Source organism: Mustelus asterias, chromosome 12, assembly GCF_964213995.1.
Source record: "Mustelus asterias chromosome 12, sMusAst1.hap1.1, whole genome shotgun sequence".
Taxonomy (NCBI): domain Eukaryota; kingdom Metazoa; phylum Chordata; class Chondrichthyes; order Carcharhiniformes; family Triakidae; genus Mustelus; species Mustelus asterias.
The window spans coordinates 110,122,137-110,143,849 of NC_135812.1; the positions used below are offsets into that span (position 1 = coordinate 110,122,137).

Here is a 21,713-nt window from a genome sequence, read left to right on the forward strand (position 1 = left end):
TACAGGTGAGTGTGCGGTACGGGCGAGTGTGCGATACAGGCGAGTGTGTGGTACAGGTGAATGTGTGGTACGGGCGAGTGTGCGGTGCAGGCAAGTGTGCGGTACGGGTGTGAGTGTGGTACGGGCGAGTGTGCGGTACAGGCGAGTGTGCGGTACAGGCGAGTGTGCGGTACAGGCGAGTGTGCGGTACAGGCGAGTGTGTGGTACGGGTGAGTGTGCGGTACGGGCGAGTGTGCGATACAGGCGAGTCTGCGGTGCAGACGAGCATGTGGTAAGGGCGAGTGTGCGGTACAGGTGAGTGTGCGGTACGGGCGAGTGTGCGATACAGGCGAGTGTGCGATATGGGCGAGTGTGCGATACAGGCGAGTGTGCGGTACAGGCGAGTGTGTGATACAGGCGAGTGTGCGGTATGGGCGAGTGTGCGGTACAGGCGAGTGTGTGTTACGGGCGAGTGTGCGATACAGGCGAGTGTGCGGTACGGGCGAGTGTGCGGTACGGGCGAGTGTGCGGTACAGGCGAGTGTGCGGTACGGGCGAGTGTGCGGTACAGGCGAGTGTGCGGTACAGGCGAGTGTGTGGTGCGGGCGAGTGTGCGGTACGGGCGAGTGTGCGATACAGGCAAGTGTGTGGTACGGGCATGTGTGCGGTACAGGTGAGTGTGCGGTACAGGTATGTGTGCGGGACAGGTGAGTGTGCGGTACAGGTGAGTGTGCGGTACAGGCGAGTGTGCGGTACGGGCGAGTGTGCGGTACAGGCGAGTGTGCGGTACAGGTGAGTGTGCGGTACAGGCGAGTGTGCGGTACGGGCGAGTGTGCGGTACAGGCGAGTGTGCGGTACAGGTGAGTGTGCGGTACAGGCGAGTGTGCGGTACGGGCGAGTGTGCGGTACAGGCGAGTGTGCGGTACAGGCGAGTGTGTGGTGCGGGCGAGTGTGCGGTACAGGCGAGTGTGCGGTACAGGTGAGTGTGCAGTACGGGCAAGTGTGCGATACAGGCGAGTGTGCGGTACAGGCGAGTGTGCGTTACGGGTGAGTGTGCGGTACGGGCGAGTGTGCGTTACGGGCGAGTGTGTGGTACGGGTGAGTGTGTGGTATGGGCGAGTGTGCGTTACGGGCGAGTGTGCGGTACGGGTGAGTGTGTGGTACGGGCGAGTGTGCGTTACGGGCGAGTGTGCGGTACGGGTGAGTGTGTGGTACGGGCGAGTGTGCGTTATGGGCGAGTGTGCGGTACAGGTGAGTGTGCGGTACAGGTGAGTGTGCATTACGGGCATGTGTGTGGCACGGACGAGTGTGCGGTACAGGTGAGTGTGCGGTACAGGCGAGTGTGCGGTACAGGCGAGTGTGTGGTACGGGCGAGTGTGCGGTACAGGTGAGCGTGCGGTACAGGTGAGCGTGCGGTACAGGCGAGTGTGCGGTACAGGCGAGTGTGCGGTACAGGTGAGTGTGCGGTACGGGCGAGTGTGCGGTACGGGCGAGTGTGCGGTACAGGCGAGTGTGCGGTACAGGCGAGTGTGCGGTACAGGCGAGTGTGCGGTACAGGCGAGTGTGCGGTACGGGCGAGTGTGCGGTACAGGCGAGTGTGCGGTACAGGCGAGTGTGCGGTACAGGCGAGTGTGCGGTACAGGCGAGTGTGTGGTACGGGCGAGTGTGCGGTACAGGTGAGCGTGCGGTACAGGTGAGCGTGCGGTACAGGCGAGTGTGCGGTACAGGCGAGTGTGCGGTACAGGTGAGTGTGCGGTACGGGCGAGTGTGCGGTACGGGCGAGTGTGCGGTACAGGCGAGTGTGCGGTACAGGCGAGTGTGCGGTACAGGTGAGCGTGCGGTACAGGCGAGTGTGCGGTACAGGCGAGTGTGTGGTACAGGTGAATGTGTGGTACGGGCGAGTGTGCGGTGCAGGCAAGTGTGCGGTACGGGTGTGAGTGTGGTACGGGCGAGTGTGCGGTACAGGCGAGTGTGCGGTACAGGCGAGTGTGCGGTACAGGTGAGTGTGCAGTACGGGCAAGTGTGCGATACAGGCGAGTGTGCGGTACAGGCGAGTGTGCGGTACAGGTGAGTGTGCGGTACGGGCGAGTGTGCGATACAGGCGAGTGTGTGGTACAGGTGAATGTGTGGTACGGGCGAGTGTGCGGTGCAGGCAAGTGTGCGGTACGGGTGTGAGTGTGGTACGGGCGAGTGTGCGGTACAGGCGAGTGTGCGGTACAGGCGAGTGTGCGGTACAGGCGAGTGTGCGGTACAGGCGAGTGTGTGGTACGGGTGAGTGTGCGGTACGGGCGAGTGTGCGATACAGGCGAGTCTGCGGTGCAGACGAGCATGTGGTAAGGGCGAGTGTGCGGTACAGGTGAGTGTGCGGTACGGGCGAGTGTGCGATACAGGCGAGTGTGCGATATGGGCGAGTGTGCGATACAGGCGAGTGTGCGGTACAGGCGAGTGTGTGATACAGGCGAGTGTGCGGTATGGGCGAGTGTGCGGTACAGGCGAGTGTGTGTTACGGGCGAGTGTGCGATACAGGCGAGTGTGCGGTACGGGCGAGTGTGCGGTACGGGCGAGTGTGCGGTACAGGCGAGTGTGCGGTACGGGCGAGTGTGCGGTACAGGCGAGTGTGCGGTACAGGCGAGTGTGTGGTGCGGGCGAGTGTGCGGTACGGGCGAGTGTGCGATACAGGCAAGTGTGTGGTACGGGCATGTGTGCGGTACAGGTGAGTGTGCGGTACAGGTATGTGTGCGGGACAGGTGAGTGTGCGGTACAGGTGAGTGTGCGGTACAGGCGAGTGTGCGGTACGGGCGAGTGTGCGGTACAGGCGAGTGTGCGGTACAGGTGAGTGTGCGGTACAGGCGAGTGTGCGGTACGGGCGAGTGTGCGGTACAGGCGAGTGTGCGGTACAGGTGAGTGTGCGGTACAGGCGAGTGTGCGGTACGGGCGAGTGTGCGGTACAGGCGAGTGTGCGGTACAGGCGAGTGTGTGGTGCGGGCGAGTGTGCGGTACAGGCGAGTGTGCGGTACAGGTGAGTGTGCAGTACGGGCAAGTGTGCGATACAGGCGAGTGTGCGGTACAGGCGAGTGTGCGTTACGGGTGAGTGTGCGGTACGGGCGAGTGTGCGTTACGGGCGAGTGTGTGGTACGGGTGAGTGTGTGGTATGGGCGAGTGTGCGTTACGGGCGAGTGTGCGGTACGGGTGAGTGTGTGGTACGGGCGAGTGTGCGTTACGGGCGAGTGTGCGGTACGGGTGAGTGTGTGGTACGGGCGAGTGTGCGTTATGGGCGAGTGTGCGGTACAGGTGAGTGTGCGGTACAGGTGAGTGTGCATTACGGGCATGTGTGTGGCACGGACGAGTGTGCGGTACAGGTGAGTGTGCGGTACAGGCGAGTGTGCGGTACAGGCGAGTGTGTGGTACGGGCGAGTGTGCGGTACAGGTGAGCGTGCGGTACAGGTGAGCGTGCGGTACAGGCGAGTGTGCGGTACAGGCGAGTGTGCGGTACAGGTGAGTGTGCGGTACGGGCGAGTGTGCGGTACGGGCGAGTGTGCGGTACAGGCGAGTGTGCGGTACAGGCGAGTGTGCGGTACAGGCGAGTGTGCGGTACAGGCGAGTGTGCGGTACGGGCGAGTGTGCGGTACAGGCGAGTGTGCGGTACAGGCGAGTGTGCGGTACAGGCGAGTGTGCGGTACAGGCGAGTGTGTGGTACAGGTGAATGTGTGGTACGGGCGAGTGTGCGGTGCAGGCAAGTGTGCGGTACGGGTGTGAGTGTGGTACGGGCGAGTGTGCGGTACAGGCGAGTGTGCGGTACAGGCGAGTGTGCGGTACAGGTGAGTGTGCAGTACGGGCAAGTGTGCGATACAGGCGAGTGTGCGGTACAGGCGAGTGTGCGGTACAGGTGAGTGTGCGGTACGGGCGAGTGTGCGATACAGGCGAGTGTGTGGTACAGGTGAATGTGTGGTACGGGCGAGTGTGCGGTGCAGGCAAGTGTGCGGTACGGGTGTGAGTGTGGTACGGGCGAGTGTGCGGTACAGGCGAGTGTGCGGTACAGGCGAGTGTGCGGTACAGGCGAGTGTGCGGTACAGGCGAGTGTGTGGTACGGGTGAGTGTGCGGTACAGGTGAGTGTGCGGTACAGGCGAGTGTGCGGTACGGGCGAGTGTGCGGTACAGGTGAGTGTGTGGTGCGGGCGAGTGTGCGGTACAGGCGAGTGTGCGGTACAGGTGAGTGTGCGGTACAGGCGAGTGTGCGGTACGGGCGAGTGTGCGGTACAGGCGAGTGTGCGGTACAGGCGAGTGTGTGGTGCGGGCGAGTGTGCGGTACAGGCGAGTGTGCGGTACAGGTGAGTGTGCAGTACGGGCAAGTGTGCGATACAGGCGAGTGTGCGGTACAGGCGAGTGTGCGGTACAGGTGAGTGTGCGGTACGGGCGAGTGTGCGATACAGGCGAGTGTGTGGTACAGGTGAATGTGTGGTACGGGCGAGTGTGCGGTGCAGGCAAGTGTGCGGTACGGGTGTGAGTGTGGTACGGGCGAGTGTGCGGTACAGGCGAGTGTGCGGTACAGGCGAGTGTGCGGTACAGGCGAGTGTGCGGTACGGGTGAGTGTGCGGTACGGGCGAGTGTGCGATACAGGCGAGTCTGCGGTGCAGACGAGCATGTGGTAAGGGCGAGTGTGCGGTACAGGTGAGTGTGCGGTACGGGCGAGTGTGCGATACAGGCGAGTGTGCGATATGGGCGAGTGTGCGATACAGGCGAGTGTGCGGTACAGGCGAGTGTGTGATACAGGCGAGTGTGCGGTATGGGCGAGTGTGCGGTACAGGCGAGTGTGTGTTACGGGCGAGTGTGCGATACAGGCGAGTGTGCGGTACGGGCGAGTGTGCGGTACGGGCGAGTGTGCGGTACAGGCGAGTGTGCGGTACGGGCGAGTGTGCGGTACAGGCGAGTGTGCGGTACAGGCGAGTGTGTGGTGCGGGCGAGTGTGCGGTACGGGCGAGTGTGCGATACAGGCAAGTGTGTGGTACGGGCATGTGTGCGGTACAGGTGAGTGTGCGGTACAGGTATGTGTGCGGGACAGGTGAGTGTGCGGTACAGGTGAGTGTGCGGTACAGGCGAGTGTGCGGTACGGGCGAGTGTGCGGTACAGGTGAGTGTGTGGTGCGGGCGAGTGTGCGGTACAGGCGAGTGTGCGGTACAGGTGAGTGTGCGGTACAGGCGAGTGTGCGGTACGGGCGAGTGTGCGGTACAGGCGAGTGTGCGGTACAGGCGAGTGTGTGGTGCGGGCGAGTGTGCGGTACAGGCGAGTGTGCGGTACAGGTGAGTGTGCAGTACGGGCAAGTGTGCGATACAGGCGAGTGTGCGGTACAGGCGAGTGTGCGGTACAGGTGAGTGTGCGGTACGGGCGAGTGTGCGATACAGGCGAGTGTGTGGTACAGGTGAATGTGTGGTACGGGCGAGTGTGCGGTGCAGGCAAGTGTGCGGTACGGGTGTGAGTGCGGTACGGGCGAGTGTGCGGTACAGGCGAGTGTGCGGTACAGGCGAGTGTGCGGTACAGGCGAGTGTGCGGTACGGGTGAGTGTGCGGTACGGGCGAGTGTGCGTTACGGGCGAGTGTGTGGTACGGGTGAGTGTGTGGTATGGGCGAGTGTGCGTTACGGGCGAGTGTGCGTTACGGGTGAGTGTGTGGTACGGGCGAGTGTGCGTTACGGGCGAGTGTGCGGTACGGGTGAGTGTGTGGTACGGGCGAGTGTGCGGTACGGGCGAGTGTGCGTTATGGGCGAGTGTGCGGTACAGGTGAGTGTGCGGTACAGGTGAGTGTGCATTACGGGCATGTGTGTGGCACGGACGAGTGTGCGGTACAGGTGAGTGTGCGGTACAGGCGAGTGTGCGGTACAGGCGAGTGTGTGGTACGGGCGAGTGTGCGGTACAGGTGAGCGTGCGGTACAGGTGAGCGTGCGGTACAGGCGAGTGTGCGGTACAGGCGAGTGTGCGGTACAGGTGAGTGTGCGGTACGGGCGAGTGTGCGGTACGGGCGAGTGTGCGGTACAGGCGAGTGTGCGGTACAGGCGAGTGTGCGGTACAGGCGAGTGTGTGGTACAGGTGAGTGTGGTACGGGCGAGTGTGCGGTACAGGCGAGTGTGCGGTACGGGCGAGTGTGCGGTACAGGCGAGTGTGCGGTACAGGCGAGTGTGCGGTACAGGCGAGTGTGTGGTACAGGTGAGTGTGGTACGGGCGAGTGTGCGGTACAGGTGAGTGTGCAGTACGGGCAAGTGTGCGATACAGGCGAGTGTGCGGTACAGGCGAGTGTGCGGTACAGGTGAGTGTGCGGTACGGGCGAGTGTGCGATACAGGCGAGTGTGTGGTACAGGTGAATGTGTGGTACGGGCGAGTGTGCGGTGCAGGCAAGTGTGCGGTACGGGTGTGAGTGTGGTACGGGCGAGTGTGCGGTACAGGCGAGTGTGCGGTACAGGCGAGTGTGCGGTACAGGCGAGTGTGCGGTACAGGCGAGTGTGTGGTACAGGTGAATGTGTGGTACGGGCGAGTGTGCGGTGCAGGCAAGTGTGCGGTACAGGCGAGTGTGCGGTACAGGCGAGTGTGTGGTACAGGCGAGTGTGCGGTACAGGCGAGTGTGCGGTGCAGACGAGCATGTGGTAAGGGCGAGTGTGCGGTACAGGTGAGTGTGCGGTACGGGCGAGTGTGCGATACAGGCGAGTGTGCGATATGGGCGAGTGTGCGATACAGGCGAGTGTGCGGTACAGGCGAGTGTGTGATACAGGCGAGTGTGCGGTATGGGCGAGTGTGCGGTACAGGCGAGTGTGTGTTACGGGCGAGTGTGCGATACAGGCGAGTGTGCGGTACGGGCGAGTGTGCGGTACGGGCGAGTGTGCGGTACAGGCGAGTGTGCGGTACGGGCGAGTGTGCGGTACAGGCGAGTGTGCGGTACAGGCGAGTGTGTGGTGCGGGCGAGTGTGCGGTACGGGCGAGTGTGCGATACAGGCAAGTGTGTGGTACGGGCATGTGTGCGGTACAGGTGAGTGTGCGGTACAGGTATGTGTGCGGGACAGGTGAGTGTGCGGTACAGGTGAGTGTGCGGTACAGGCGAGTGTGCGGTACGGGCGAGTGTGCGGTACAGGTGAGTGTGTGGTGCGGGCGAGTGTGCGGTACAGGCGAGTGTGCGGTACAGGTGAGTGTGCGGTACAGGCGAGTGTGCGGTACGGGCGAGTGTGCGGTACAGGCGAGTGTGCGGTACAGGCGAGTGTGTGGTGCGGGCGAGTGTGCGGTACAGGCGAGTGTGCGGTACAGGTGAGTGTGCAGTACGGGCAAGTGTGCGATACAGGCGAGTGTGCGGTACAGGCGAGTGTGCGTTACGGGTGAGTGTGCGGTACGGGCGAGTGTGCGTTACGGGCGAGTGTGTGGTACGGGTGAGTGTGTGGTATGGGCGAGTGTGCGTTACGGGCGAGTGTGCGGTACGGGTGAGTGTGTGGTACGGGCGAGTGTGCGTTACGGGCGAGTGTGCGGTACGGGTGAGTGTGTGGTACGGGCGAGTGTGCGGTACGGGCGAGTGTGCGTTATGGGCGAGTGTGCGGTACAGGTGAGTGTGCGGTACAGGTGAGTGTGCATTACGGGCATGTGTGTGGCACGGACGAGTGTGCGGTACAGGTGAGTGTGCGGTACAGGCGAGTGTGCGGTACAGGCGAGTGTGTGGTACGGGCGAGTGTGCGGTACAGGTGAGCGTGCGGTACAGGTGAGCGTGCGGTACAGGCGAGTGTGCGGTACAGGCGAGTGTGCGGTACAGGTGAGTGTGCGGTACGGGCGAGTGTGCGGTACGGGCGAGTGTGCGGTACAGGCGAGTGTGCGGTACAGGCGAGTGTGCGGTACAGGCGAGTGTGCGGTACAGGCGAGTGTGTGGTACAGGTGAATGTGTGGTACGGGCGAGTGTGCGGTGCAGGCAAGTGTGCGGTACGGGTGTGAGTGTGGTACGGGCGAGTGTGCGGTACAGGCGAGTGTGCGGTACAGGCGAGTGTGCGGTACAGGTGAGTGTGCAGTACGGGCAAGTGTGCGATACAGGCGAGTGTGCGGTACAGGCGAGTGTGCGGTACAGGTGAGTGTGCGGTACGGGCGAGTGTGCGATACAGGCGAGTGTGTGGTACAGGTGAATGTGTGGTACGGGCGAGTGTGCGGTGCAGGCAAGTGTGCGGTACGGGTGTGAGTGTGGTACGGGCGAGTGTGCGGTACAGGCGAGTGTGCGGTACAGGCGAGTGTGCGGTACAGGCGAGTGTGCGGTACAGGCGAGTGTGTGGTACGGGTGAGTGTGCGGTACGGGCGAGTGTGCGATACAGGCGAGTCTGCGGTGCAGACGAGCATGTGGTAAGGGCGAGTGTGCGGTACAGGTGAGTGTGCGGTACGGGCGAGTGTGCGATACAGGCGAGTGTGCGATATGGGCGAGTGTGCGATACAGGCGAGTGTGCGGTACAGGCGAGTGTGTGATACAGGCGAGTGTGCGGTATGGGCGAGTGTGCGGTACAGGCGAGTGTGTGTTACGGGCGAGTGTGCGATACAGGCGAGTGTGCGGTACGGGCGAGTGTGCGGTACGGGCGAGTGTGCGGTACAGGCGAGTGTGCGGTACGGGCGAGTGTGCGGTACAGGCGAGTGTGCGGTACAGGCGAGTGTGTGGTGCGGGCGAGTGTGCGGTACGGGCGAGTGTGCGATACAGGCAAGTGTGTGGTACGGGCATGTGTGCGGTACAGGTGAGTGTGCGGTACAGGTATGTGTGCGGGACAGGTGAGTGTGCGGTACAGGTGAGTGTGCGGTACAGGCGAGTGTGCGGTACGGGCGAGTGTGCGGTACAGGTGAGTGTGTGGTGCGGGCGAGTGTGCGGTACAGGCGAGTGTGCGGTACAGGTGAGTGTGCGGTACAGGCGAGTGTGCGGTACGGGCGAGTGTGCGGTACAGGCGAGTGTGCGGTACAGGCGAGTGTGTGGTGCGGGCGAGTGTGCGGTACAGGCGAGTGTGCGGTACAGGTGAGTGTGCAGTACGGGCAAGTGTGCGATACAGGCGAGTGTGCGGTACAGGCGAGTGTGCGGTACAGGTGAGTGTGCGGTACGGGCGAGTGTGCGATACAGGCGAGTGTGTGGTACAGGTGAATGTGTGGTACGGGCGAGTGTGCGGTGCAGGCAAGTGTGCGGTACGGGTGTGAGTGTGGTACGGGCGAGTGTGCGGTACAGGCGAGTGTGCGGTACAGGCGAGTGTGCGGTACAGGCGAGTGTGCGGTACGGGTGAGTGTGCGGTACGGGCGAGTGTGCGATACAGGCGAGTCTGCGGTGCAGACGAGCATGTGGTAAGGGCGAGTGTGCGGTACAGGTGAGTGTGCGGTACGGGCGAGTGTGCGATACAGGCGAGTGTGCGATATGGGCGAGTGTGCGATACAGGCGAGTGTGCGGTACAGGCGAGTGTGTGATACAGGCGAGTGTGCGGTATGGGCGAGTGTGCGGTACAGGCGAGTGTGTGTTACGGGCGAGTGTGCGATACAGGCGAGTGTGCGGTACGGGCGAGTGTGCGGTACGGGCGAGTGTGCGGTACAGGCGAGTGTGCGGTACGGGCGAGTGTGCGGTACAGGCGAGTGTGCGGTACAGGCGAGTGTGTGGTGCGGGCGAGTGTGCGGTACGGGCGAGTGTGCGATACAGGCAAGTGTGTGGTACGGGCATGTGTGCGGTACAGGTGAGTGTGCGGTACAGGTATGTGTGCGGGACAGGTGAGTGTGCGGTACAGGTGAGTGTGCGGTACAGGCGAGTGTGCGGTACGGGCGAGTGTGCGGTACAGGTGAGTGTGTGGTGCGGGCGAGTGTGCGGTACAGGCGAGTGTGCGGTACAGGTGAGTGTGCGGTACAGGCGAGTGTGCGGTACGGGCGAGTGTGCGGTACAGGCGAGTGTGCGGTACAGGCGAGTGTGTGGTGCGGGCGAGTGTGCGGTACAGGCGAGTGTGCGGTACAGGTGAGTGTGCAGTACGGGCAAGTGTGCGATACAGGCGAGTGTGCGGTACAGGCGAGTGTGCGGTACAGGTGAGTGTGCGGTACGGGCGAGTGTGCGATACAGGCGAGTGTGTGGTACAGGTGAATGTGTGGTACGGGCGAGTGTGCGGTGCAGGCAAGTGTGCGGTACGGGTGTGAGTGTGGTACGGGCGAGTGTGCGGTACAGGCGAGTGTGCGGTACAGGCGAGTGTGCGGTACAGGCGAGTGTGCGGTACGGGTGAGTGTGCGGTACGGGCGAGTGTGCGATACAGGCGAGTCTGCGGTGCAGACGAGCATGTGGTAAGGGCGAGTGTGCGGTACAGGTGAGTGTGCGGTACGGGCGAGTGTGCGATACAGGCGAGTGTGCGATATGGGCGAGTGTGCGATACAGGCGAGTGTGCGGTACAGGCGAGTGTGTGATACAGGCGAGTGTGCGGTATGGGCGAGTGTGCGGTACAGGCGAGTGTGTGTTACGGGCGAGTGTGCGATACAGGCGAGTGTGCGGTACGGGCGAGTGTGCGGTACGGGCGAGTGTGCGGTACAGGCGAGTGTGCGGTACGGGCGAGTGTGCGGTACAGGCGAGTGTGCGGTACAGGCGAGTGTGTGGTGCGGGCGAGTGTGCGGTACGGGCGAGTGTGCGATACAGGCAAGTGTGTGGTACGGGCATGTGTGCGGTACAGGTGAGTGTGCGGTACAGGTATGTGTGCGGGACAGGTGAGTGTGCGGTACAGGTGAGTGTGCGGTACAGGCGAGTGTGCGGTACGGGCGAGTGTGCGGTACAGGTGAGTGTGTGGTGCGGGCGAGTGTGCGGTACAGGCGAGTGTGCGGTACAGGTGAGTGTGCGGTACAGGCGAGTGTGCGGTACGGGCGAGTGTGCGGTACAGGCGAGTGTGCGGTACAGGCGAGTGTGTGGTGCGGGCGAGTGTGCGGTACGGGCGAGTGTGCGATACAGGCGAGTGTGTGGTACGGGCATGTGTGCGGTACAGGTGAGTGTGCGGTACAGGTATGTGTGCGGGACAGGTGAGTGTGCGGTACGGGCGAGTGTGCGGTACAGGCGAGTGTGTGGTACAGGCGAGTGTGTGGTACAGGCGAGTGTGCGGTACAGGTGAGTGTGCGGTACGGGCGAGTGTGTGGTACAGGCGAGTGTGCGGTACAGGTGAGTGTGCGGTACAGGCGAGTGTGTGGTACAGGCGAGTGTGCGGTACAGGTGAGTGTGCGGTACAGGCGAGTGTGTGGTACAGGCGAGTGTGCGGTACAGGTGAGTGTGCGGTACAGGCGAGTGTGCGGTACGGGCAAGTGTGTGGTACGGGCAAGTGTGTGGTACAGGTGAGTGTGCGGTACAGGCGAGTGTGCGGTACAGGCGAGTGTGCGGTACGGGCGAGTGTGTGGTATGGGCGAGTGCGGTACAGGCGAGTGTGCGGTACAGGCGAGTGTGCGGTACAGGCGAGTATGCGGTACGGGCAAGTGTGTGGTACAGGCGAGTGTGCGGTACAGGCGAGTGTGCGGTACAGGCGAGTGTGCGGTACGGGCAAGTGTGTGGTACGGGCAAGTGTGTGGTACGGGCGAGTGTGTGGTACAGGTGAATGTGCGGTACAGGCGAGTGTGCGGTACAGGCGAGTGTGTGGTACGGGCGAGTGTGCGGTACAGGCGAGTGCGGTATAGGTGAGTGTGCGGTACAGGTGAGTGTGCGGTACGGGCGAGTGTGCGGTACGGGCGAGTGTGCGGTACAGGCGAGTGTGTGGTACAGGCGAGTGTGCGGTACAGGCGAGTGTGCGGTACAGGCGAGTGTGCGGTATGGGCAAGTGTGTGGTACGGGCGAGTGTGTGGTACGGGCGAGTGTGTGGTATGGGCGAGTGCGGTACAGGCGAGTGTGCGGTACAGGCGAGTGTGCGGTACGGGCAAGTGTGTGGTACGGGCGAGTGTGCGGTACAGGCGAGTGTGCGGTACAGGCGAGTGTGCGGTACAGTCGAGTGTGCGGTACAGGCGAGTGTGCGGTACAGTCGAGTGTGCGGTATGGGCGAGTGTGCGGTACAGGCGAGTGTGTGGTACGGGCGAGTGTGTGGTACGGGCGAGTGTGTGGTATGGGCGAGTGTGGTACAGGCGAGTGTGTGGTACAGGCGAGTGTGCGGTACGGGCGAGTGTGCAGTACGGGCGAGTGTGCAGTACGGGCGAGTGTGCGGTACAGGCGAGTGTGCGGTACGGGCGAGTGTGTGGTATGGGCGAGTGTGTGGTATGGGTGAGTGCGGTACAGGCGAGTGTGTGGTACAGGCGAGTGTGTGGTATGGGTGAGTGCGGTACAGGCGAGTGTGTGGTACAGGCGAGTGTGCGGTACGGGCGAGTGTGTGGTACAGGCGAGTGTGCGGTACGGGCGAGTGTGTGGTACAGGCGAGTGTGCGGTACAGGCGAGTGTGCAGTACAGGCGAGTGTGTGGTACGGGCGAGTGTGTGGTATGGGTGAGTGCGGTACAGGCGAGTGTGTGGTACAGGCGAGTGTGTGGTACGGGCGAGTGTGTGGTATGGGTGAGTGCGGTACAGGCGAGTGTGTGGTACAGGCGAGTGTGTGGTATGGGTGAGTGCGGTACAGGCGAGTGTGTGGTACAGGCGAGTGTGCGGTACGGGCGAGTGTGTGGTACGGGCGAGTGTGTGGTACAGGCGAGTGTGTGGTACAGGCGAGTGTGCGGTACGGGCGAGTGTGCGGTATGGGCGAGTGTGTGGTACAGGCGAGTGTGCGGTACGGGCGAGTGTGCGGTACGGGCGAGTGTGCGGTACAGGCGAGTGTGTGGTACAGGCGAGTGTGCGGTATGGGCGAGTGTGTGGTACGGGCGAGTGTGTGGTATGGGCGAGTGTGGTACAGGCGAGTGTGCGGTACAGGCGAGTGTGCGGTACGGGCGAGTGTGCGGTACAGGCGAGTGTGTGGTACAGGCGAGTGTGCGGTATGGGCGAGTGTGTGGTACGGGCAAGTGTGTGGTACGGGCGAGTGCGGTACAGGCGAGTGTGTGGTACAGGCGAGTGTGCGGTACGGGCGAGTGTGTGGTATGGGCGAGTGCGGTACAGGCGAGTGTGTGGTACAGGCGAGTGTGCGGTATGGGCGAGTGTGTGGTACGGGCAAGTGTGTGGTATGGGCGAGTGCGGTACAGGCGAGTGTGTGGTACAGGCGAGTGTGCGGTACGGGCGAGTGTGTGGTATGGGCGAGTGCGGTACAGGCGAGTGTGCGGTACAGGCGAGTGTGCGGTACAGGCGAGTGTGTGATACAGGCGAGTGTGCGGTACGGGCGAGTGTGCGGTACAGGCGAGTGTGTGGTACAGGCGAGTGTGCGGTATGGGCGAGTGTGTGGTATGGGCGAGTGCGGTACAGGCGAGTGTGCGGTACGGGCGAGTGTGTGGTATGGGCGAGTGCGGTACAGGCGAGTGTGCGGTACGGGCGAGTGTGTGGTATGGGCGAGTGTGCGGTACGGGCGAGTGTGCGGTACGGGCGAGTGTGTGGTACAGGCGAGTGTGCGGTACGGGCGAGTGTGTGGTATGGGCGAGTGCGGTACAGGCGAGTGTGCGGTACGGGCGAGTGTGCGGTACAGGCGAGTGTGCGGTACGGGCGAGTGTGTGGTATGGGCGAGTGCGGTACAGGCGAGTGTGCGGTACGGGCGAGTGTGTGGTATGGGCGAGTGTGCGGTACGGGCGAGTGTGTGGTACGGGCGAGTGTGCGGTACGGGCGAGTGTGTGGTACAGGCGAGTGTGCGGTACAGGCGAGTGTGTGATACAGGCGAGTGTGCGGTATGGGCGAGTGTGTGGTACGGGCGAGTGTGCGGTACGGGCGAGTGTGCGGTACAGGCGAGTGTGTGATACAGGCGAGTGTGCGGTACAGGCGAGTGTGCGGTATGGGCAAGTGTGTGGTACGGGCGAGTGTGTGGTACGGGCGAGTGTGTGGTATGGGCGAGTGCGGTACAGGCGAGTGTGTGGTACAGGCGAGTGTGCGGTACGGGCGAGTGTGCGGTACAGGCGAGTGTGCGGTACAGGCGAGTGTGCGGTACAGTCGAGTGTGCGGTATGGGCGAGTGTGCGGTACAGGCGAGTGTGTGGTACGGGCGAGTGTGTGGTACGGGCGAGTGTGTGGTATGGGCGAGTGTGGTACAGGCGAGTGTGTGGTACAGGCGAGTGTGCGGTACGGGCGAGTGTGCAGTACGGGCGAGTGTGCAGTACGGGCGAGTGTGCGGTACAGGCGAGTGTGCGGTACGGGCGAGTGTGTGGTATGGGCGAGTGTGTGGTATGGGTGAGTGCGGTACAGGCGAGTGTGTGGTACAGGCGAGTGTGTGGTATGGGTGAGTGCGGTACAGGCGAGTGTGTGGTACAGGCGAGTGTGCGGTACGGGCGAGTGTGTGGTACAGGCGAGTGTGCGGTACGGGCGAGTGTGTGGTACAGGCGAGTGTGTGGTACAGGCGAGTGTGCAGTACAGGCGAGTGTGTGGTACGGGCGAGTGTGTGGTATGGGTGAGTGCGGTACAGGCGAGTGTGTGGTACAGGCGAGTGTGTGGTACGGGCGAGTGTGTGGTATGGGTGAGTGCGGTACAGGCGAGTGTGTGGTACAGGCGAGTGTGTGGTATGGGTGAGTGCGGTACAGGCGAGTGTGTGGTACAGGCGAGTGTGCGGTACGGGCGAGTGTGTGGTACGGGCGAGTGTGTGGTACAGGCGAGTGTGTGGTACAGGCGAGTGTGCGGTACGGGCGAGTGTGCGGTATGGGCGAGTGTGTGGTACAGGCGAGTGTGCGGTACGGGCGAGTGTGCGGTACGGGCGAGTGTGCGGTACAGGCGAGTGTGTGGTACAGGCGAGTGTGCGGTATGGGCGAGTGTGTGGTACGGGCGAGTGTGTGGTATGGGCGAGTGTGGTACAGGCGAGTGTGCGGTACAGGCGAGTGTGCGGTACGGGCGAGTGTGCGGTACAGGCGAGTGTGTGGTACAGGCGAGTGTGCGGTATGGGCGAGTGTGTGGTACGGGCAAGTGTGTGGTACGGGCGAGTGCGGTACAGGCGAGTGTGTGGTACAGGCGAGTGTGCGGTACGGGCGAGTGTGTGGTATGGGCGAGTGCGGTACAGGCGAGTGTGTGGTACAGGCGAGTGTGCGGTATGGGCGAGTGTGTGGTACGGGCAAGTGTGTGGTATGGGCGAGTGCGGTACAGGCGAGTGTGTGGTACAGGCGAGTGTGCGGTACGGGCGAGTGTGTGGTATGGGCGAGTGCGGTACAGGCGAGTGTGCGGTACAGGCGAGTGTGCGGTACGGGCGAGTGTGCGGTACAGGCGAGTGTGTGGTACAGGCGAGTGTGCGGTACGGGCAAGTGTGCGGTACAGGCGAGTGTGTGGTACAGGCGAGTGTGCGGTACGGGCGAGTGCGGTACAGGCGAGTGTGCGGTACGGGCGAGTGTGTGGTATGGGCGAGTGTGCGGTACGGGCGAGTGTGCGGTACGGGCGAGTGTGTGGTACAGGCGAGTGTGCGGTACAGGCGAGTGTGTGATACAGGCGAGTGTGCGGTACAGGCGAGTGTGTGGTACAGGCGAGTGTGTGGTACGGGCGAGTGTGTGGTATGGGCGAGTGTGCGGTACGGGCGAGTGTGCGGTACGGGCGAGTGTGTGGTACAGGCGAGTGTGCGGTACAGGCGAGTGTGTGATACAGGCGAGTGTGCGGTACAGGCAAGTGTGCAGGTATCTATGACTTTTCCTGTTGTTTCTCCTGCAGCAACTGGATGTGATCTGGAGAAAGACACGGTGGATTATGGATGCATTGCAGTATGCCCGTAACAAACAGCCCTCAGGGGGGCTCCCGATCGTCTGGTTAATCAGTTCCTCTGTGGAGCCTCTGCAGGAAAAGAACAATTCCACTTCCTCCCACATGGACTATCTGCTTTCCCCATTCCCCTCGCCAGAGAATCCTCGCGGGAGTGCCGTGTGTGGTGAGGAAAATTGAAATCATTCATCGACTGTCTCCATCTCAAGGAGGGAGTATTTGGATTGTTAACTGACTGACTCAGAGTAACGACAGCACGGTAAAGGCCATTCACCTCCTTCCCCAGAGCAAACTCTTCAACTCCAGCACTCCACTCTAACCCCTTTTCCGTGGCCTTCTCCAACCCCTTTAATATTTTCATTTTCAATCTGTACTCTGTTCCCTTTTAATTGATGTCCTGTGCTCTCCCTAATCGCAGTATCATCAATCATACAGAGCAGAAGAGGCCCTTCAGCCCATCGAGTCTGCACCAACACATGAGAAACACCTGAACTCCCACCTTATCCCATCTACCAGCACTTGGCCCATAGCCCTGAATGTGATGATGCACCAAGTGTTCATCCAGGTACTTTTTAAAGGATGTGAGGCATCCCGCCCCCACCACCCTCCCAGGCAGCGCATTCCAGACCCTCACCACCCTCTGGGTTAAAAAGTTTTTTCTCACATCCACCCTAAACTTCCTGCCCCTCATCTTGAACCTATGCCCCCTCGTGACTGACCCTTCAACTAAGGGGAACAGCTGCTCCTGATCCACTCTGTCCATGCCCCGAATAATCTTGAACACCTCGATCAGGTCGCCCCTCAGTCTTCTCTGCTCCAATGAAAACAACCCAAGCCTTACCCAACCTCTCTTCATAACTTAAACGCTCCATCCCAGGCAGCATCCTGGTGAATCTCCTCTGCAACCCCTCCAGTGGAGACATCTCAAACTACCTCCTTTTCTAACACCCGCTGTGTAACCTGCCCCCACACTCTGCCAGCGATGAAGCTCGGCGCTGTGCCTCATCACTGATTCAGCAAGGACTGAGGACAACCTCTCACTTTTCACCCCCTCAACAGTCTTCAGAGTCTTGAAATGCTCCATCTGATATCCAATAACCTTCTTTATTCCACAAGAAAAACTATTTTACAAAATTTCCTTTCTAAATTTAAGAGATTCTAGTGAATCCTTCTTTTATCTCCCATGTTTGTATCGACTATCCTTCCCATAATGAGCCGGGCGGAAAACACCCACTCCAATAGGAAGTAGTGGTGTAATCGTATCGTCACTCGTCTAGTAATCCAGACCCAGGGGAATGTTCTGGGGCCCCGGGTTCGAATCCCATCACAGCAGATGGTGAAATATGAATTCAATAAAAATCTGGAATTAAGAATCTACTGATGATCATGAAACCATTGTCGGAAAAACCCTTCTGGTTCACTAATGTCCTTTAGGGAAGGAAATCTGCCGTCCTTACCCAGTCTGGCCTACATGTGACTCCAGAGCCACAGCAATTAACTGCCCTCAGGGAAGGGCAGTAAGTGCTGCTCCAGCCAGTGGCAGCCACATCCCATCAATTATTTAAAAAAACAGCCTGGGCTGAACTAATTTAACACCAGGGTATAAACCCCACAATCAAAGCAAAATCCTGCAGATGCTGGAACCTGGCAGGGCACAGTGGTTAGCACTGCTGCCTCACAGCGCCAGGGACCCGGGGCAGCACGGTGACACAGTGGTTAGCGCTGCTCCCTCACAGCGCCAGGGACCCGGGGCAGCACGGTGGCACAGTGGTTAGCGCTGCTGCCTCACAGCGCCAGGGACCCGGGGCAGCACGGTGACACAGTGGTTAGCACTGCTCCCTCACAGCGCCAGGGACCCGGGGCAGCACGGTGACACAGTGGTTAGCGCTGCTGCCTCACAGCGCCAGGGACCCGGGGCAGCACGGTGGCACAGTGGTTAGCACTGCTGCCTCACAGCGCCAGGGACCCGGGTAACACGGTGGCACAGTGGTTAGCGCTGCTGCCTCACAGCGCCAGGGACCCGGGGCAGCACAGTAGCACAGCGGTTAGCACTGCTGCCTCACAGCGCCAGGGACCCGGGGCAGCACGGTGGCACAGTGGTTAGCACTGCTGCCTCACAGTGCCAGGGACCCGGGGCAGCACGGTGGCACAGTGGTTAGCGCTGCTCCCTCACAGTGCCAGGGACCCGGGGCAGCACGGTGGCACAGTGGTTAGCACTGCTGCCTCACAGTGCCAGGGACCCAGGGCAGCACGGTGACACAGTGGTTAGCGCTGCTCCCTCACAGTGCCAGGGACCCGGGGCAGCACGGTGGCACAGTGGTTAGCACTGCTGTCTCACAGTGCCAGGGACCCGGGGCAGCACGGTGGCACAGTGGTTAGCACTGCTGCCTCACAGTGCCAGGGACCCGGGGCAGCACGGTGGCACAGTGGTTAGCGCTGCTCCCTCACAGTGCCAGGGACCCGGGGCAGCACGGTGGCACAGTGGTTAGCGCTGCTCCCTCACAGTGCCAGGGACCCGGGGCAGCACGGTGACACAGTGGTTAGCGCTGCTGCCTCACAGTGCCAGGGACCCGGGGCAGCACAGTGGCACAGTGGTTAGCGTTGCTCCCTCACAGCGCCAGGGAGCCGGGTTCAATTCCCGGCTCGGGTCACTGTCTGTGTGGAGTTTGCACGTTCTCCCCGTGTCTGCGTGGGTTTCCTCCGGGTGCTCCGGTTTCCTCCCACAGTCTGAAAGACGTGCTGGTTAGGGTGCATCAGCCATGCTAAATTCTCCCTCAGTGTTACCCAAACAGGAACCGGGGGGGATTGTCACACTAGCTTCATTGCAGTGTTAATGTAAGCCTACTTGTGACACTAATAAATAAACTTTAAACTTTAAAACTTTAAATCTGAAATAAAAACAAAACTTGCTGGAAATACTGCAGCATCTGTGGAGAGAGAAACAGAGTTAATGTTTGGAGTCCCTGTGACTCTTCTTGTGAAGAGCAGAGGATGGAGATGTGATGGGATAGTAGAGGCGGGTACAATTTTGTCTTTTAAAAAGCATTTAGATAGTTACATGGGTACGATGGGTATAGAGGGATATGGGCCAAACATGGGCAATTGGGACTAGCTTAGGGGTTTGAAAAAAAGGGCGGCATGGACAAGTTGGGCCGAAGGGCCTGTTTCATAGAAACATAGAAACCCTACAGTGCAGAAGGAGGCCATTCGGCCCATCGAGTCTGCACCGACCACAATCCCACCCAGGCCCTACCCCCACATATTTACCCGCTAATCCCTCTAACCTACACATCCCAGGACTCTAAGGGGCAATTTTTTAACCTGGCCAATCAACCTAACCCGCACATCTTTGGACTGTGGGAGGAAACCGGAGCACCCGGAGGAAACCCACGCAGACACGAGGAGAATGTGCAAACTCCACACAGACAGTGACCCGAGCCGGGAATCGAACCCAGGACTCTGGAGCTGTGAAGCAGCAGTGCTAACCACTGTGCTACCGTGCCGCCCTTTCCATGCTGTAAACCTCTATGACTCTCACACCTCTCTAATCCAGCTGTCTCTAACCCATCACATTTCTATCCCTCTTTACCTCTAAGGAAGTCATATTGGACTCAAAGCTTTAACTCTGTTTCTCTGCTGCCAGACCCTCTGACATCTTCCAGCACTTTCTGTTTTTAACCAGAATCACTTTCCACCTCAACATCAACATTTAAAATGTTTATATCGACTCCAATTTTAAATAGGGAGGTGCATCAGTAAAATTACCACTCTGACTCTAAACATCGACGCCACTTTCTCTGTTCCCAGGCCAGTGTTAACCTGGCAGATTTTAATCAGTGGGTGTTAATCCAGTGGGTGTTAATCCAGTGGGTGTTAATCCAGTGGGTGGTAATCCAGTGGGTGTTAATCCAGTGGGTGGTAATCCAGTGGGTGTTAATCCAGTGGGTGGTAATCCAGTGGGTGTTAATCCAGTGGGTGGTAATCCAGTGGGTGTTAATCCAGTGGCTGTAATCCAGTGGCTGTAATCCAGTGGGTGTTAATCCAATGGGTGTAATCCAGTGGGTGCAATCCAGTGGGTGTTAATCCAATGGGTGTAATCCAGTGAGTGCAATCCAGTGGGTGTTAATCCAGTGGGTGTAATCCAGTGAGTGCAATCCAGTGGGTGTTCATCCAGTGGGTAGTAATCCAGTGGGTGTAATCCAGTGAGTGCAATCCAGTGGGTGTTAATCCAGTGTGTGTAATCCAGTGAGTGCAATCCAGTGGGTGTTCATCCAATGGGTAGTAATCCAGTGGGTGTTAATCCAGTGGGTGTTAATCCAGTGGGTGTAATCCAGTGGGTGTTCATCCAGTGGGTAGTAATCCAGTGGGTGTTAGTCCAGTGGGTGTAATCCAGTGGGTAGTAATCCAGTGGGTGTAATCCAGTGGGTGTTCATCCAGTGGGTAGTAATCCAGTGGGTGTTAGTCCAGTGGGTGTAATCCAGTGGGTGTAATCCAGTGGGTGTAATCCAGCAGGTGTAATCCAGCGGGTGTAGTCCAGTGGGTGTAATCCAGTGGGTGTAATCCAGCGGGTGTAATCAAGTGAGTGCAATCCAGCGGGTGTAATCCAGTGGGTGTAATCCAGCGGGTGTAATCCAGTGGGTGTAATCCAGCGGGTGTAATCCAGTGGGTGTAATCCAGTGGGTGTAATCCAGCGGGTGTAATCCAGTGAGTGCAATCCAGCGAGTGCAATCCAGTGGGTGTAATCCACTGGGTGTTAATCCAGTGGGTGTAATCCAGTGAGTGCAATCCAGTGGGTGTAATCCAGTGGGTGTAATCCAGTGAGTGCAATCCAGTGGGTGTAATCCAGTGGGTGTAATGCAGCGGGTGGTAATTGGATGGTGCTCTGATGAGTTTGCTTTGAGCTTTTCCATTTGTCTTGTAGATTCCCAGTGTTGTTCTGATGATGACTGCTGCTCTGAAGTCTTTCTCCCCACTGACAGCGACTATGATTCCAGTGAGGCACTGAGCCCCAGGGACCAGGATCTCCTGTACTATCCAGGCCCCGAGTTTAGGCAGCAGATTGGTTACTGTTTGAGTGGCAGTGCTCCAGATGTTCTCCAAGTGCATGAACTGCAGCTGAAGGAGTGTGAGCAGTCGACCAGCTTTCAAGCAGCGAGTGAGTCAGCGACAGAGAGCAGCCGGAACCTGAAGGTGGGATCGATGAGCAAGAATATCCCGGGGCAAGCGAATGATCCAAACAACAGCCATTTCCTGAGTAAGAAAGGATCGTCCCAGTCCAAAGCGCGCAGGTATCAGAAATATCGCCACTTCCACCAGAACAGAAGTCTTTGTTTTCAGCGAGAAGCCCAATCATTGAGCCTCTCCGAGGGGGTTTACACACACGGGCAGGACACAGGGCTGATACCATGTGTCTCCAATGAGGTGAGCCTCACCGAGATCCCCAGAGCTGGGGACCCGACGGCAGCTGTTGGAAAAATCATTCTGGATCTGTGCCACAAGAGCAGCTCCCAGGAAGAGGCTGCTTCCTGGTCCCTGAGTATCTGTAGCCCGCTGCCCTCGCCTGTTGGGGCTGGGTCCCCCAGAGGCATTGCTCTGGAGACTGACTGTGACGAGCTGTGTGACATTCACACCTCTGACAGCAGCGTGTTATAGAGAGTTGCTGCAATTTCCCCGATGTACTACTGACAGCAATATGCCCAGTATCTTTCCTTGGATTGTGTTGGATCAGCTGATCCCATTGTGGGAAGTTCTAGAATTGGTCTCAGGGCATTGGCTTGGTGATGGCAGGGGAGGGATGGCAGTGGGGGGCGGGTGGGGGGACAGTCAGGCAAGCAGGCAGGCAGTGTGCCCACTTCCTGATAGCTTGTGTGGGGACGTTGGATAAGAACAGGATCAGCCCTCACTGTGACTCTTCCAAAGTCACCAGGCCCAAGGCCTCACAAACTGGCCTCACATTCCAGTGAGAATCAGCACCTTCAGGATGGGGGTG

At 60.2% G+C, this 21,713-nt stretch overlaps 1 protein-coding gene across 1 annotated transcript in view; it reads left to right on the forward strand.

Annotated features, from left to right (window-relative positions):
- LOC144501850 (ankyrin repeat and fibronectin type-III domain-containing protein 1-like) overlaps window positions 1–21,376 on the forward strand; it is a 157,542-nt gene extending 136,166 nt beyond the window's left edge. The window contains exons 18-19 of the mRNA XM_078225896.1: window positions 15,677–15,890; window positions 20,646–21,376. Coding sequence (XP_078082022.1) covers window positions 15,677–15,890; window positions 20,646–21,376 — 945 coding nt within the window. The remainder of the gene's footprint in view (window positions 1–15,676; window positions 15,891–20,645) is intronic.
- The last annotated feature ends 337 nt before the right edge of the window (window positions 21,377–21,713 follow it).